Genomic DNA, 16,818 nt, shown 5'->3' with positions numbered 1-16,818 from the left:
AACTCCATGGAACTTTTATTATCATAATCATATACCATGGTAGGCTATTTGCATGATAGTCCAATGTACTTCAAAGAACAATATGATCATGAAAATACATGGCATTACCATGGTAACACATCTAAAACCATTACATGTTGGTGGAAGTGGATGTCACCTATATTTATATACATAACCAGCCTTAAGCGTAAGTAGGTATATTTATAGAAATAACAGTACATTGTCTAGGTCAAAATGATCAATGTTTCTTTTAATGACAAAAATCATAGGATATTAAGTGAAGATCATGTTGCATGATGACATTTTTAAATATATATAAAAACAATTTTGATTAGTAATATGAATAGCTGAGGGCTTCACTTGGGCAACTTCAAAAGCTACTTTCTCAATATTTTAATTTATTTCACCCTCACATTCAAGATTGTAAAATAGTTGTATCTCAGTCAGATTTGGTCCTGTCCTAACAAACCATACATCAATGAAAAAAATTATTTATTTAGCTTTTAGATATCATTTTAAAGAAGCCTACAGTTAAATGCAACATTTTCACCACGTATAAAGTTCCTGTTTGCTACTTACAAGTTTAGAAAATGTAATTGTGACGTTTAGTGCGTTCACGCGGTTTTGGTAGCTGGACTTTTCTCTTTCTATTTCACTTTACGATGAAGACACTTTCACTTTACGCTTTAGCGCCGTAATGCAACACAACGAAGCCCAAAGGACGCGCGTGTGACAGTAATGGACGATTTATCTCATTTGTAGCGTTCTCCTGCAGCCACACGGGCTGATGGGAATTGTAGTTTATGTTCGTCAAACCAGCCTCATAAATCGGCGGAGCTGAACCAGACCTCGGTAGCGTATGCTAACGCCACAGGTGAGGTTCTGGCGGCGGATTGGCTGGAATGAGGAAGGGGCGTGGCGACGGCTGATGATTGACACGGCGCCGTACATTAAGGTGACCAACAAAATCATAAGCGGGAGAAACTTCCCTGTGTCAGTTTCGCTGCCTGGATAACTGTACCAAGACGGGTGTATTACTAGTTAAGATTGTACAAGGAGTAGAGCAACAAAAAATGAAGGAGTAAGATGCTGGAGAGAGTGATTATAGAGTGATGGAAGCGCACCTGTTGAGGTTCGTGGAGCGGGTTCGTTGTCTGTCCGACAATGACAGCAGTGCAGACCAGTTCATCTCCACAGAGTTCAACGTAAGTCTTACACTTTCACACCTCTTTTTTAGATGTATGTATGTCATATTTCACAAAGTACCGTGATTAAAAAAAAGCACACTTGTCAAAATGTTATTTTTGCACCCTACTCTATTGTGTTACTATGGTAATAACGTGTTAATGGACTCTGATGTTATTTGATCTCTTACAGAAAATAATATTCTGATATATGGTACAGTGGTGATACCATACTTAAGTATATAAGTAGCCTACATTTCACCGTCCTGCACTTCTAAAAATGCCGTGGTATTATTTGGTAATAAAAATCTTGGTAATTATTTATTACAGTTTTGGAAGAGAATTTTTAGGCATAGTAGCCAGAAATTGACCCTGGCCTGCAAATCCAGTCATGAGGTCAAATGATATTTATACATCTAAAAGCTAAATAAATAAGCTTTTCATTGATGTATAGTTTGATATGACAGGACGAAATCTGACTGAGATACAATTATTTTACAATCTTGAATGTGAGGGTGCAATAAATTAAAATATTGAGAAAGTCGCTTTTGAAGTTGTCCAAGTGAAGTCCTCAGTCAGTCTAATCATTTCTAATCAATTTTTATTTATATTTACAGTAAAAATGTCATCATTGAACATGATCTTCACATAATATCCTATGAATTTTGTCATTAAAAGAAACATTGATAGTTTTGACCTATACAATAAATTATTCTATATTCTATATATTATTTCTATAAATATACCTACTTACGCTTAAGGCTAGTTATGTATATAAATATAGGTGACATCCACTTCCACCAACATGTAATGGTTTTAGATGTGTTACCATGGTAATGCCATGTATTTTCATGATCATATTGTTCTTTGAAGTACATTGGACTATCATGCAAATAGCCTACCATGGTATATGATTATGATAATAAAAGTTCCATGGAGTTACCGTCATATACAGTTTACCATAGTACAGTACAGTACTTATTTTTGTGTATATGTCACTATATGAACGCATTGCTTTTTCTTTGTGCTACTAATTTTATGAGCGGGAAAGGTTTTACCATCGTTGTTGATAACTTTTAGCAAACCGCTAATTCACGTGTCTTTGAGTTGATTACTGCAGGCTAGAGTACACAACATCGCACCACATTTGCATGAGCTACAGTAAACAGAGGTGAACGTTTTCAACTTTCACGCGAGAAACTGTTTTTGGTTAAGCTACTCTAGAAAAGTCATTTATTACTATTTATTAATTTCATATTGAACAATGCAATTAGATTCCTGTATAATTGCTCTCTCTAAAAAGTATTGCATTGCTTATTAAACTGCCTTAACTACTATGTACTTAAATCAAAAAATAAGTACAATGTACTTACTGTGTTCATATTGTATCGCAAAGCACTTTTAGATACAGATACTTTTAGGTTAAAGACAGGTTTTGTGGTATGGGTAGGTTTTTAAGTGGGTTAAGGTGTAAGGGATGAGTCAACAGTGTAAATAAATGTAATTTTAGAGATTAATTACAGATATAATTACATGCAGTTATTTTTAAAAAGTACATTGCACTAAATTCTTAACTTAAATGTAAGCATATAGTAGTTAAGGCCGCCTAATATAAAGTGGAACCAATAAAATCAAGAATATAAAATAGCATAAATTATTCTTGAACTGTAGGTTACATTAAAAACATTTTACCACGAGGTGTTGAATTTTGATTTTAAATCGACTATTGATTTTATATTGAATTGTTTTATAGTATATATAACATTAAAAGCTATTACGTCAGTTGTAAGAAATTAAACAAAAAATATGTTTCTTAAGGAGAAAGTAATTCACTTACAGTAATTAATCACTTAATAATACGCCCAGCACTTAACATGAGTAAAACATTTTTCATGAGAACGCATTTTTGAAATAACTGGAGGGATGTGAGAGCCTGAGCATCATCTTTAGAGCCAGACCAGCAGTTTACAGAAGTATTTGTTGCTTTTTGACTCATTTGGCTACATAAGTAAAAGTAAGAGGGCAATTGTAACCAGTTCCTCATTTAGTTTCTCAGTTATTAACTGCATGCAGCATTCACAAATAGACGTTGAAGCCTCTGTGGAAAAAAACACTCAAGACTCTAGTGCTTGTGGTGAAAGGGGGAGATGCTAGGTTGTGATGCTCTGTGGCTTCATTGGTGACCCACATATGTGTAAATAGCCTATGTGTGCCGATCTCTTCTTCTTTTGAGAATGGAAAGAAAACAGAGAGAAGTTTTAGTCACGAAAATGTATCTCTCTCTCTTGTTTGTCTAAGAATAATTGAAGGATTCTCACACAGGATAGCATGATGCAAGCAACGTCTAGGATTGTAAAAAATGAGTCAAAATTGTGCCTCGGATGCAATGCCAATTTTACATGCATTTTTTTAAATGAGTTATTTAGAGGAATGCAACGCGACACGGCGGCGCAGGCAAGCATTAGGACACCACCTCGTGGCCAGATGCTGCAGTTCACTAACATGCCGCTAAAACGAGAGGAATGCTTGCTTGAAAAGAATACAATTCTTTCTTTTTGCAGCTGATCCGACAGAAAAGCGCAACCCTGAAAGAAGATTATGGCCTGACCACTGCGGTAGGAGAAATCAAAGAAAATGCGAAGAAAAACCGATATAGGGATATTCTGCCCTGTACGTAGGCTTATAAGTTAACTTTCCTTTGTTCTGTTATTAAGGCTGTTTCTAGATGAAGCAGTTTTTTGAATGCAGTTCACTCTGTATAATTATTTTTGCTTGATATGTGCTGGCCAGCCTTTATTGCCAACATTTTACGTTTTATTTACAATTCAGGGCAATTCAGAGTGAGAGACATGTTTTATAAGAAAAAAAATATTTAATATGGGTAATATTTTGATCTTAATATATAGTCAGAAAATCAGCATGAATACATTTACAATGAATGCATAAATAAACAAAAGTTTTCAGAGGCTAACAATAAGAATTTTTTTTTTTGCTGACCCAGTTTGTATATTTCTATACTTATTCACCTACTGAATAAAACCTGTAATATGACACCACGAGGAAGTGCATGTATTAATGCGCAATATAAATAATATCTGGTCCCTGCACAAATTATATTACATTTTATTTTCAGTAGCATTTTTTACGTGTCAAAAATAGTATATTTTTGTACAGCTCCATGGCAAATATAAATTCCCATCTTTTGTGGAAAAACAGCGGCATATGGTGCTCCACGTATCACTTGCGAGCCATTCTTCCCGATGCTTTTATTTTAGAATTCTTGCGCACTTTGATATCAAGATTTTCAAATGTCTCGGTAAGCTCAGATCTCATCAGCTTTGAAATATTTGTGACTTTTTGTGTTTTCTCAATATGACACGGAATAGTTATTTTACATGATTCTCAGTCACATCATTTTCATTTTATCTGTCAAAACATGTCTCCTATAGTTACTGTACTATGTTAGTTTTTTTTTTTAGTATCGCGGTGGCAATAACATGCCATTATATTTCATAATTGAGTCGCCGCAGTGTGTTGACTGAAAAATGAGTTACTCACACCGATGAGAGGAAAAATATGCAAATGCGTTGCTATTTTTCAGCTTTTTATGTATTCCAGATGATCAGACCAGAGTCTGTCTAGCTCCAACCACATCTGAATGTGAGTCTGATTATATTAACGGCAGCTTCATCAAGGTACTGCAGCGTTTTAACTTCTTATCATGGGCCTTATGCATGTTTTTGTAGACAGCCTAGTAATAAAATTTTGTCATCTGTTTTTTTCTCACTAGGGAGCAGTTAAGAACCGGATGTATATCGCTACCCAGGGCCCTTTGAGCACGACTGTGGTTGATTTCTGGCGTATGATTTGGCAACACAATGTTAAGGCGAGCTGCTTAGATTCTTTAACTATTTGTTGAATGATCTCTCCTGTTCATTACACGTTAGCTGTAAAATCAATTTAGTTTTTGTGTGTCTCTTTGATAGGTCATAATCATGGCTTGCAGAGAGATTGAGATGGGAAAGGTAGTCTTTATTTTTCGTTTATAGACATTTGTCACATACCTGTCATTTTCCCTGCATTCACTTGTCTGTTATTTAGAAAAAATGTGAAGTCTACTGGGAACTGTCTACTGGTCCCTTTGCCGTCTCAACTGTAAGTGTTTTCGTGCTCCTCAACAATGAACAGTGTTCGTAATTTAGCAGTTCTGTCTAAGATACAGGATATTAATCTTACACAACAGTTCCTTTTTGATGTTATCTTCGCGCCTCATGAAAGTGTCAGTTTTTTCAGCGGTTTGATGCAAATTTTAGTTTGTGCAGTTGCGAGGCCCTACAAAGCGGAAGTTCTTCTGATTACTGTCATTTTTTTTTATTTAGTTTAAGGAGTCACGGCCGAATGAGGAAGTCATTGTTCGGACACTGTCGGTAAAATATTGTGATGTAAGTAGTGTCTGTAGCGTGTCATTAGCAGAATACGATAAAGACATGATGTAATAACACTTGTTTGTTCTGGGGGGGAAACAAAAAATTAATAAATAAAAAATATATATTTATATTGGATTAATATTTTGAAATCATTAATGGCAAAGCTGAATTTTCAGCATAAATCCTCCAGTGTAGCATGATCCTTCAGAAATAATTTTAATATGATAATATTTACTGATCAAAAAGCATGGAAATGGTTATGATGCTTAATATTGTGTAAATGGTGACACATTTAGAGAGACACATTTTTTGGACACAAAAAGTATCCTAGTAGAATAAAAGTTTTAATATCTGAAAAACTAAATATTTAGTGTGTTTGTGTGTATTTACATTTAGTATATGTATGTGTAAAAAAAAAAACAATATATATATATATATATATATATATATATATATATATATTATAGTATATATATATATATATATATATATATATATATATATATATATATATATATATATATATATATATATATATATAATTATAACCATATATTTATTGTTCTATGTACTTGGGCTGAACCATTCCTTTAAGAGGAGTGGTTTCCGTTTGCGTTTTTGAGGAAAATTTGTCAAACCACAAAATTGCAGTGTGCTTTATTTTGAGTGTCTTATAGAACACGGTTTATTCTGACATGGTTCCAGGAACCGCCATTACTATCTCGCTGTGTGGCGTTTCCCATTTTAGCTCATTTCAAGCATTGTAATTTGGGAAGAAACCATAATCCATCAAGGGGTCAACACTCGCCGTCTTTTCAAACAGGAAACCCGTAAAGTGCATCACTTCCAGTATACTGCCTGGCCGGACCACGGAATTCCAGACATGCCGGATGGCATTCTGGGTATGATGGAGTTGGCTCGCCAAAAACAGGGCAACCAGACGGACCCTGTAGTGATCCACTGCAGGTCTGTATCACACGCACAGCCGTCTCTGTGTTTTTCTGTGCCTCTGACAAATGACCCATCTGCCCATGAAAATTCATCAGGTCGAGTCGGTTCGTGTTGTTAGGGTGCAGCAGGGGCCGGCCTGTGTTTCTCTGGTTCCATGCATTTTAATGGCACCATTTAAATGAAGCGAGACATGTTAAATATTCAGCACCTGATGTGGCGCTGGAAAAGCCAGTTAACTTCCAGACTTCAGCACAGATTCACTCATTACCCTCTCTTTATATACATGAGAGAGGCTCTGTCCGACAATATGGCCCGTAATTCCCCTCGTGACCCTCTGAACTGAGACTCAGGAGGGAACGCATCCTATCATCATATGAAAATGTGACGGCTTCTCTCTCTTTACAGTGCTGGCTGCGGTAGAACGGGGGTCATCTGTGCTGTTGACTATGTCAATGATCTACTGCTGACGGAGGTATTAACATCATAAGCGAAGCAAAATTATATGCACAGCACTTGAGATCATTTTTCAAGATAATTTAACCAGCAAAAGGTGTCATATATATATATATATATATATATATATATATATATCGGGTTTTATTTTGCGATGCTGCTGGATGTACATTATCCTTTACGTATGTAGTAATACAAAGTGAACACATGAAACATTTTATTTTATCAGCGAATACAGGAGGATTTTAACATATTTGACCTGGTGTTAGAGCTAAGGAGACAGAGAACTTCGGTGGTGCAGACCAAGGTAACATAAGAGCATGTTTTATTTTTTTTTTGCATGTCACATACAATGGAAATGATGTACAGAATGGATTCTTGAACAATTATTGAGCCATTTGCTCTTTACGATAACAATCAAAGGCTGTATGTTTTTATCACATGGGTGGAGGCGCATTTATCCCTGTCTGTCACATTTCACCACGCCATGTGAACTCCTTATGTCAAGTGTTTTGTTTTTGCCCTCAGGAGCAGTATGCGTTTGTCTTTCATACGGTTGCTCAGATGTTTCAGAAGGTCTTGGAGATGAAAAACAAGAATACGGAGGTAAGGCTTAAATAGCTGTTTAAAAGTTTGAGGTCAGTAAGATTTTTTTATTTGGGCAAAAAAAAAAACTAAGGATGCATTATATCGAATGAAATTGAGATTACATGGATTAAATGCTGCTATTTTGAACATTCCTTTCAATAAAGAATTCTGAATAATGTATAATTGTTTCCACAAAAAATATTGCGCAGCTGTTCTCAACACTGCTAATAATAGAAAATGCATCTTGATCAGAAAATCAGCATATTGATATGATTTCTGAAGGATCATGTAATACTGGAGTAATGATGCTAAAATGTATATTTAATCACAGGAATAATAATACATTTTTTGTATGTATGTTTTATTATATAAATGCATCACTGCTGAGCATAAAAGACTTTAAGCACTTTCGAATAATGGTGTGCGTGCATCATTTTCTGTACACAGAAAGAAGTATTTGTTTGTTTTCTATACAGAAGCGACGCTGCCATGCTCCACCTAAATCTATCAGATTTTAATGAGGAACACACTAAAATCTGCATTCAGATGCATCCAAATACAGTGCTTGAGTGAAGTGAAACCACTCATAATGAGCTGTCATAGACATGAAATACAGGCCGTGATTCATTGAACTATTTTCTTATGGTGCCTAGATGGAGTTTTTGCCCTTAAGGGGCCTCAACAGCTTCTGCCTCTGTCACTTTCATTGTACGCAATAGTCACTATAGTTAGCGAAATATCTAATAACAGAATTATGACATTTTTGAGTTCAACAGCTAATACTTGTTCTTGTGCCGGATTACGTACTAATGTTCAGTTGCTTTCCTCTACGAGTGTCTCTTTTAAAGTGCATCCACTCAACCGCTACACCATCTCTTGTTTTTGCATCACATCATGTTTTACTTCCTCAAGGCTTTGAGCCGTGAGCTTTAAAAAAAGCGGTTCAGCAGGAAACGCACTCGCTGCGTGCTTCCTCTATGCAAATTATTTTAGGCATCCTTCAACAGCTGAACGCAACCTCTCCGTGTCGCCGCTCTTATTTCAGTTTGTTTGTCGTTTTTTTTAATATCGGAAATCTCAGACTTCAGCCTCTCTGTACGTCAATGCGGTTCCACCGAAGACTTCGCTGAAATCAGGATCATTAGGCAGCATCAGCGCACCGCTCAAAACACGGTAAGAATCTCATTTCCAGATTTCTAACCCGTTTGTGGATGCCTGTGATTAAACGACACAGCCAGAGGCCTTTTTGAGTTTGAGAGTGCTAACTTACACCACCGCTGCGTCAAACTGGTAAACCCAGACGAGATTCTCTTACGCTATTATTGTCCCTTCGGTCTCGCAAACCACAAGGAGCAATTTGAACTTTTCTCATATAACACGTAACTAGAGTTAATGCGAGTTGATCTCGTGAGTCATCGACGTAGAGCTGGATATGTATTTCTCTACATAGGCACTTGTTCACGGTGACATTTCTGCTTTGCATACAGACGGATATGACTTTTGTAATGATGATTGATCTGAAGATGGGAATATTTCACGCGAACGCGCGTTTCCGCTAATGCTCGGATTATACAGAGCAAACAAGCAATTTAATCATTTGTAAGTCACCGTGTTCTGCCGTTGCCGTTCCCCTTGGGTCAGTAGCGTTTTTCATGAGAAACACTGAATGCAAATGTGACAGACAGTCATTAGACGTTGCTGCAGATGTGGTCCCACAATGCACCAATGTAGCGAAGCCGCCCAGAGCAAAATGTGGAAGATAAACCTTCTGTTTTCTGTGAATGAGCTACTGTGTATTCTTTACGTCACAGTATAATCTAATACGAACTACTTTGGCTTATAAACCAGCAATGTAATCGGCATGCTAGCGATCTCATCTCCGGATCATACGTTTCTCTCATTTTTGTACTGTGCACCAATCCAGAAAACAATATAAATTATTTTGTTTAGATTAACGTGTTTTCTGTGGTTGCTTGTTCGCATACAACGCTTGGATGCTTTCTTATTACGGCTCCAATAAAAAGCAATTTTTAATTTTTTAAAAATATGCTTTTATATTGCAGCAATTACACATTAAATTTTCAAATTAGTGTACACGAAAACGCACAGCAAAGAGACATTACGGCCAAACTTTTCATGATGACTGATTTGCAGTGTGGCCTATGCTTGTATGTTATCAGTATTTTTCCAATTAGCAATTTATATATTTGAAAACCGCCAAACTGACCCCAAAGCAGCCCAGATTTTGTCCACCCACCCAAGTCAATATTTACTCGCACAATCAAACCCAAAACCGCTCAACTGGGAGGAAATCTGCCCAATCTTTCAACACCGCTCCCGTTTGATCTGCTCGTAAAGACGTTCTCCGACTGAAGAAATGAGAAAAGTTGACAGAATCAGCAGCTGTGAGTGGGTGGCGAAAACTAGCTCCGCTCACGAGTTAAACTAAATATTTTTAACGCGTTAAATTGGAATAAAATTGTTTGACAACAATCAGTTAAAATGTATTTCAAACTCTTGTTGAAGTCTGTTAACATATTTACTGAAACATTGCTTAAAATGTACTGTATAAAGGTTACAAGCTAAATAAACTTTATATGGAGTAGGTCTTTAATATTAAGCCTAATTTGTTACTATTAATGAGGATTGTATGACTTTTTTTTATAATATCAGAATTAAATGCAAGATATCTAAAGTGTACCTAACGTATAGACCTATTTGAAATAGTGTCAAAATAATGTCTTTTAAGTACACTTGGCACTAAATATGTTTATTTCAAATACAATTTCAGTATATTTATTTTTCACTAGGTCCATGTAATTGTGGTTTATCTTAGAGAACCGCACTTAATATGATAAATGAATAATATATATGTCATCATTTATAATTGGAAAAAGGAATTTGCCAAAATATAACACAAAATAAAACAAATTTTATTCCTAACACATGTGTTTGTCTGTCTTTGGTTTCAGAAATCCGCCTCTCAAGTCTAGGCTTTCTCATCCTCTTCCTCAGATCAGGATGAATGACACTTACGCGGTCATCAACAAGTCCAAACTACAGCCTCCTGCTTCTGCCTCTCGTTCCATCACTGTCCATCACTATGACAATGCAGATTTAGAGAGAAGCAAGAACAATGCTGTCTACAGTACAGTCAAACCTAAAAACAGGCCCGTGTCAGTCCTGCCCTCTCCCACCTCGCCGGGTAACGACATATCAACGACAGCCAATCAGAGAGGACTCCCACTGAAAAAGACGGATCTATTGTCAGGTAAAGGACATTTTTATCGGCTCTTATTCTTTTAAACCGTGTAGTTAATTACAGGTGCAACTTCATGTAGATTTTTTTTATATATAAGTACAATGTATGCACACAATAAGTGCATTGCACCGAATTATTAAGTACAAAGTAGTTAATGCCTAATATGAAGTGGAACCGAGTTTTATATTTATATTTATAACTGCCCGACGATCGGTTGAATAATGCTTACACTACAAGATAGTCGTCTAATTTTTTCCTCCGGTCAAACTTTTTTATGTCGGTTACATAAAAAACATAGTTGTTCTAATTTGAACCCATAAATAAGTCTGAATACCTCTTGGCTAAATGAAGCCCGCCACGCTGAAATCTGCTGAACTGAAAATAAAAGCAGACAAAAAAAGCGCAAACTCATGACTTTGCCCGTACACTAAAAGGAAGATCGTTTTAGTCAGGGGGAACTTGCTTGTTTTATGAGAGTTATGTTCTGGAGACTTCCACTTGCTGCTTTCACATGTCCTCATGAGTCTGTCCTGTTCACGTTCTTCTCTTTCGTGCGATCAGCAGGGTATTCAGAGACCCCTCGTTTGGTGTTTCTCTGTTAAAAGTCAGTTATCTGAAGCTTGTGTTTCCATATCTCTGAGGGAATTAAAATTCTTCTTGTTTTATCCCCTTTTGAACTTTTAAGTCCCATTTTAAATGCCATCGGGGTGCCACCAAATAGAAATAGTCAGCAGTACACAGTGCATACTGAATAGTAAGCTAGATTTCCTTTTCGAACATTGCCAGTGTTCTCAATATGGCCTCCATCTCCGATTGGTCAACCAAAAGATAGTCCTGCCTCCAAATTTACACCATTTGTTGAGGTAAAAAATTTTTTTATATGGCACCGCAGTGTGTGCACATCAGTTAAACACCAATGACTGACTTAATGTGCGCATTTTAATATTTAAATAAGCATTTTAATATTTTAAAAAATGAGATGTAACTGGAACAATACTGTGCATACAATATATACATAAAAATATATATGTAAATATGTCCAAAATATTTTATTTGGATGGGATTAATCATTCGACAGCGCAAATGTTTAATAATTAATCATTTTCTTTGTTATAATTTAATAATGTTTTTTTTTCTCAGGGGAGTTGAGGTCCATGAATCGAGATTCAGAGGTAAATTTAAGACGTTTTTGTTTGGTTTTCATGTTAGCATATTAGTTGTTAAATGAAAGCGCTAAATACATATTAATCTTATATGACACACATTCTTAGGAGTTATTTGCCTGTAATTCATGCCGCTCACTGGTAGATGTGTCATTTTACTTTCTTGTTTGTGTTTCACATCACATTCAGCCTCTTCCTGTGATATGAGGCTTCTAGCTGAGATCACACTCACAAAATAACAAGCTTTAGCACACACTTACAGGCAGTACATTTAGTAAAAATAACCTGACAGATTGAATATTTCCAGCGAATATGATGCTAATGTGTATTTGACTGATGATCACGGTCTTTTTAACCCTGATAATGACAGATTAAGATCTGCAAAGAATATCATTAAAACTAATTAAATGAAATGTGTTTTCCTCAGCCACACAGCTCTCTTTCACGATCCCAAAGTGCAAGTAAGTGTGTCGTTATGCGCTTTATTTAAAAAGATTTTTCTGTGTGAATTCACACATTATTTATCAATATTATTTATTTTTTAGCAAATGAAAAGAGCACGTTTGAATGATTCATTCCACTAAAATACGTTTTTAAATGCCTTTCGGGGATACCAGTGAAGACAAAACATTTTTATTTTATTTCAAAGCTCATTTCATTTATTAACAAATTCTTAATATTTTATTATTATAAGCTATTCATTATTATTTATTCATATTTTGTGTTTTTCAGAATTTTCATGTCCTAAAATGCATTATTTTTAACAACTGAAGGTTTTTTATTTACATTTATTTAGAAACAATCTGAATAAATGGGCTTTTATTGGACAATATTTGGATACAAGATACAATTATTTGCAACTAAATTTCAATACAGAGAAAATCTCCTTTAAAGTTGTCCAAATAAAGTTTTTAGCAAGGCAATTTTACTAATAAAAAATGTAGAAATTTTAAGAATATCATCAAGGAACATTTAATTAATGTCCAATTGATTTTTGGCATAAATAAAAAATAAAAATAATAATTTTGACCCAAACTATGTATTTTTGGCTGTTGCTACACATATTCCCCAGCGATTTTAGTGAAATTAAAATAAATAAAAAATAAATATTGTGCATAAAAGCCTCACTTCGACTCCTAAGGTTGACAGCATCTGCTTTGAATGTTTAAAGTTTACCCCACAATGCTAATAATGAATTACTTTATTCCATAAACATTATGTCAATAACCCACCTGTGAGTGCACTCAAATACAGTCCATAAAGAGTAACATGTCGTTAGTGAGTTGCTTCAGTTCCCCCGAGGCTCCTTATCAGCCAAACAAGTGTGAAACACTATCTAGCAATAAACAGGAAGAAGTGTTAGATCAGTGTTGGTTTCACTCTCACATACTCTTGAGTTTGCTTTTTAATTTTTTAAACACTCTTAAACATGTTTTCGCAGCTGAGAGCCTATCTTCTACAGATGATGATTATGAATATGTGTCTAGTGTCGTCAAGGACACCAGCAGTCCATTTTCCCCGGGCGGCCTGGGTGAGTAATGCCTCATGCACACTAAATCTTGATTCTGTACACGACAAGAGTACAGAGCAGATAAACATTTAGGTTTTTGATGAGCCTTTGGACAAAACTGCATGCTATTACAATTTCTAGTTTGCCTATAAGTTGAACGGCTGCCTAAATCAGTCTTGCAGTGCACAAGTAAAACTAAAATATAAATAAACTGCGCCTTTAGTTTTTTAGGCCACACACACTTAAAATCACCAAATAATGATGGCGGTGTGGTTTCTGGCAACACACAAAAAGCCAAGTTCTGAAAATGCATGTTTTTTTTTTGTTCAGTTTTTTTTTTTTTTTTTTTTTCACAATCCCTGCATCCCAAAGTGCATACTATCCATACTGTCTGCCCTAAAAAGTATTGAAAATTACTAATATTACTAGAATTTTGGATAGATAGTATGCACATTGGGACACAAGCAATCTTGCACCTGGTGATTATAAAGTGCCCCATTATGAGAAATGAAAGTTTCATATTTACAACAGCTAGGCATGCATGCCTATACATGCATATATATATATATATATATATATATATATATATATATATATATATATATATATATATATATATATATATATATATATATAATTTAAATATTTATTTCTTTTTTTATCTTACTTGCTCAACAATAATTTTTTTTCAAACCCCTCCTTCGCATGATACTAATCTGCAGTGATTGGTCTGATTGGTCTCATTTTAATTTTTGCATGCCCGTAATGCCTGGTAAAGCAGCGTTTAAGAGCACACTTGTGCTTTGTATACAGCATTACCAGGCGTTAATTTTCTTTCAGACCAACCAAGCGGCAACCACCTGGTCTTCCTCGTGAAATCAGCAAGGAAGTGACTAAAACTGCAATTCATCGACTGGCCGCTAGAGGCTGGTTCCAAAAGCGTGTCAGTCCCATAGACTCCCCATGTTAAAATGGCCAGAAAAAATGTACACACTACTTTCTGGGATGGTGCTCAAATGGTTCAGCTGTACTTAGAAGGGAGAGTATAGGAGAGCATAAGTCTAAGTGGACGTCCGTGACATGCGGAGTCCCACAAGGCTCAATTCTTGCACCTCTCCTGTTTAGCCTGTATATGTTCCCACTAAGTCAAATAATGAGAAAGAAACTAATTGCCTGTCACAGCTATGCAGATGATACCCAGATTTACCTAGCCTTATCTCCAAATGACTACAGTCCTGTTGACTCCCTTCCAATGCGATGATGAAATGAATAGTTGGATGTGCCAAAACTTTCTTGAGTTAAACAAGGAGAAACAAGTTCATTGCATTTGGAAACAAAGATGAAGTTCTGAAAAGTTCTAAAAACCAAGCCAATAATCTTGGGGTGAAAAACATTGCAAGAATTAGATGCTTTGTTTCCAATCAAGGCTTGGAGAAACTTGTTCATGTCTTCATCAGCAGCCGGGTGGATTATTGTAATGGTCTCCTCACTGTCCTTCCCAAGAAGACCATTAGACAGCTGCAGCTCCTCCAGAACACTACTGCCAGGATTCTGACTAGAACCAGAAAATCTGAGCACATCACAGTCCTCAAGTCCCCATTTAGGATTGATTTTAAAGTACTTTTACTTGTTATAATCACTCAGTGGCGTAGGGTCTTAATACGTTGCAGATATGCTCACTGAATATAAACCTAACAGAGCACTCAGATCATTAGGATCGAGTCAGTTAGAAATACCAAGGTTTCAAACAAGAGGAGTCTGTTTTTAGTCATTATGCCGTCTGTAATTGGAATCAGCTTCCAGAAGTGATCAGATTTACTAAAACATTAGGCACATTTGTTGAATGATCGCTGCTATGTCCAAACTGACCGTATTTCATGTGCATAATTTTCTTATTCTGTTTTTAAATTAATTTTAAACACATTTTTATAGAAAAATGTATTACATATTTTTAATTCCTTTTATGTAAAGCACTTTGAATTGCCACTGTGCATGAAATGTGCTATATGAAAAATTTGCATGAGGTAGTTTTCAAAAATCCGTAATAGAGACACTTTAAACACTGTCTGTGTTTGTCTTCAGGTTTCAACTGCCGCATAAAGAAACCCAAAGGCCCTCGAGATCCACCGGCTGAATGGAGTCGCGCAGAAAGATGAAACCGCTGAAGGTTTTAGGTTTTATATAAAAATAACTCGGTGTAGCCTGTTTCAGTACTTTACACTGGGTAATAAGCACTATTTATTTTCTTTACTGGGATTGCTGTTTTAAATACTGAGGAAATGCATGTACAGTAGTGGAGTTTATTGGTGTATTTGTGGCAAAGCAGACCTTGCAAGTGCTATAGGAACTTTTCAGCGCACGCTGATGCAAGAATGCATGCGATTTTTGTAATCATTTTAGTCGACTTACGTTATTTTTTTATATGCCGATCTCTCCTAATGTTGTTTACAGTGTAAATGTGAATCATGATCTGTTCTAATGTATTCATCTGACACCGGTAAGTTGCAGTTTAGTTTCAGTACGTGTTTATTTTGTACTTATTTTGGTTTTTATATCACATTAAAACATTTTACGTCAAACCGAACCATGACGCTCAACCCCACATTAGCTGAAAATCGTGAGTGTGGTTGTTGTGATATGAAGTGTCTGTCAATAGAGGGCAGTCTTGAGGTGTCGTTTCTCTTCTTCAAGACAGATCACTCGGGTCATAAAAACCAAGTCATTTACAGACGACATAACAAGTGCGTGATTATTCACGCCGCACCTCATCTATGAGTTTGGTGTTTTGTTATTTAGCCATATAAACATCTTATCACATGACTTGGTGTGTATTTAGTTCTAGATCCAGACTCTCTGTTCAGTCTAAGTGCTTATTCCGGTGATAAAACCATGAAACTTGCCCTCTAAACTCCGGTGCGATTTTATTTCCCTCGTGAAAATCAATGGAATCTTAAGTTGTGCTTAAAGCAGGGAGCCCGTTTTCCCAGATGCTCGGCCTGTTGGCAGCGTTCCTGGATGCGTGTTTTTGATGATGAATCATTCTTGCAGGATGGTAACGGCAATATCATGCAGAAATGCTGCGAGATGCTCTCTGCTGCTCTTTACAGCGTATCATACATGAATCTCCCGGTTAAGACCCACTGCTTTAATGTGGATGAGGCATAAAGACGTGAAGTCACGTGACGACGGGACGTCTGATTAGATAGTTCTGTTACTGGATGCTGATGCTGGCATATGAAATATATTAAAATACATTTAAATATATTAAGTTTCTACAATA

At 36.0% G+C, this 16,818-nt stretch overlaps 1 protein-coding gene across 4 annotated transcripts; it reads left to right on the top strand.

Moving 5' to 3' along the window:
- Positions 1–967: 967 nt before the first annotated feature.
- On the top strand, positions 968–16,122 carry ptpn18 (protein tyrosine phosphatase non-receptor type 18). 4 transcript variants are annotated; one of them, XM_043247744.1, is made up of 17 exons: positions 970–1,205; positions 3,746–3,854; positions 4,803–4,879; positions 4,975–5,070; positions 5,171–5,209; positions 5,286–5,339; positions 5,564–5,626; positions 6,435–6,577; positions 6,968–7,034; positions 7,245–7,322; positions 7,544–7,621; positions 8,685–8,776; positions 10,576–10,874; positions 12,006–12,037; positions 12,456–12,489; positions 13,470–13,559; positions 15,621–16,122. In XM_043247744.1, the coding sequence occupies exons 1-17, from the start codon at positions 1,113–1,115 to the stop codon at positions 15,692–15,694; spliced, it is 1,518 nt and encodes a 505-aa protein (XP_043103679.1). In that variant the 5' UTR covers positions 970–1,112; the 3' UTR covers positions 15,695–16,122. The 4 variants fall into 4 exon arrangements, with proteins under 4 accessions (XP_043103680.1, XP_043103679.1, XP_043103682.1 ...); XM_043247745.1 differs by lacking the exon at positions 12,456–12,489 and having other exon boundaries at positions 968–1,205; XM_043247747.1 differs by lacking the exon at positions 3,746–3,854 and having other exon boundaries at positions 1,106–1,205.
- Positions 16,123–16,818: the final 696 nt, after the last annotated feature.

The sequence above is a fragment of the Puntigrus tetrazona genome, chromosome 8, assembly GCF_018831695.1.
Source record: "Puntigrus tetrazona isolate hp1 chromosome 8, ASM1883169v1, whole genome shotgun sequence".
Lineage (NCBI taxonomy): Eukaryota > Metazoa > Chordata > Actinopteri > Cypriniformes > Cyprinidae > Puntigrus > Puntigrus tetrazona.
The sequence above is the reverse complement of the archived record's forward strand: the minus strand, read 5'-3'. Positions and strand labels throughout refer to the sequence as shown.

Excerpts from the sequence above, each read along its gene's own strand:
- ptpn18 (XM_043247744.1), top strand. The coding sequence starts at position 1,113 with ATGGAAGCGCACCTGTTGAGGTTCGTGGAGCGGGTTCGTTGTCTGTCC. Across the intron at positions 1,206-3,745 it reads TCATCTCCACAGAGTTCAAC|CTGATCCGACAGAAAAGCGC; the intron begins GTAAGTCTTACA and ends TTCTTTTTGCAG. Across the intron at positions 5,210-5,285 it reads GAGAGATTGAGATGGGAAAG|AAAAAATGTGAAGTCTACTG; the intron begins GTAGTCTTTATT and ends TCTGTTATTTAG.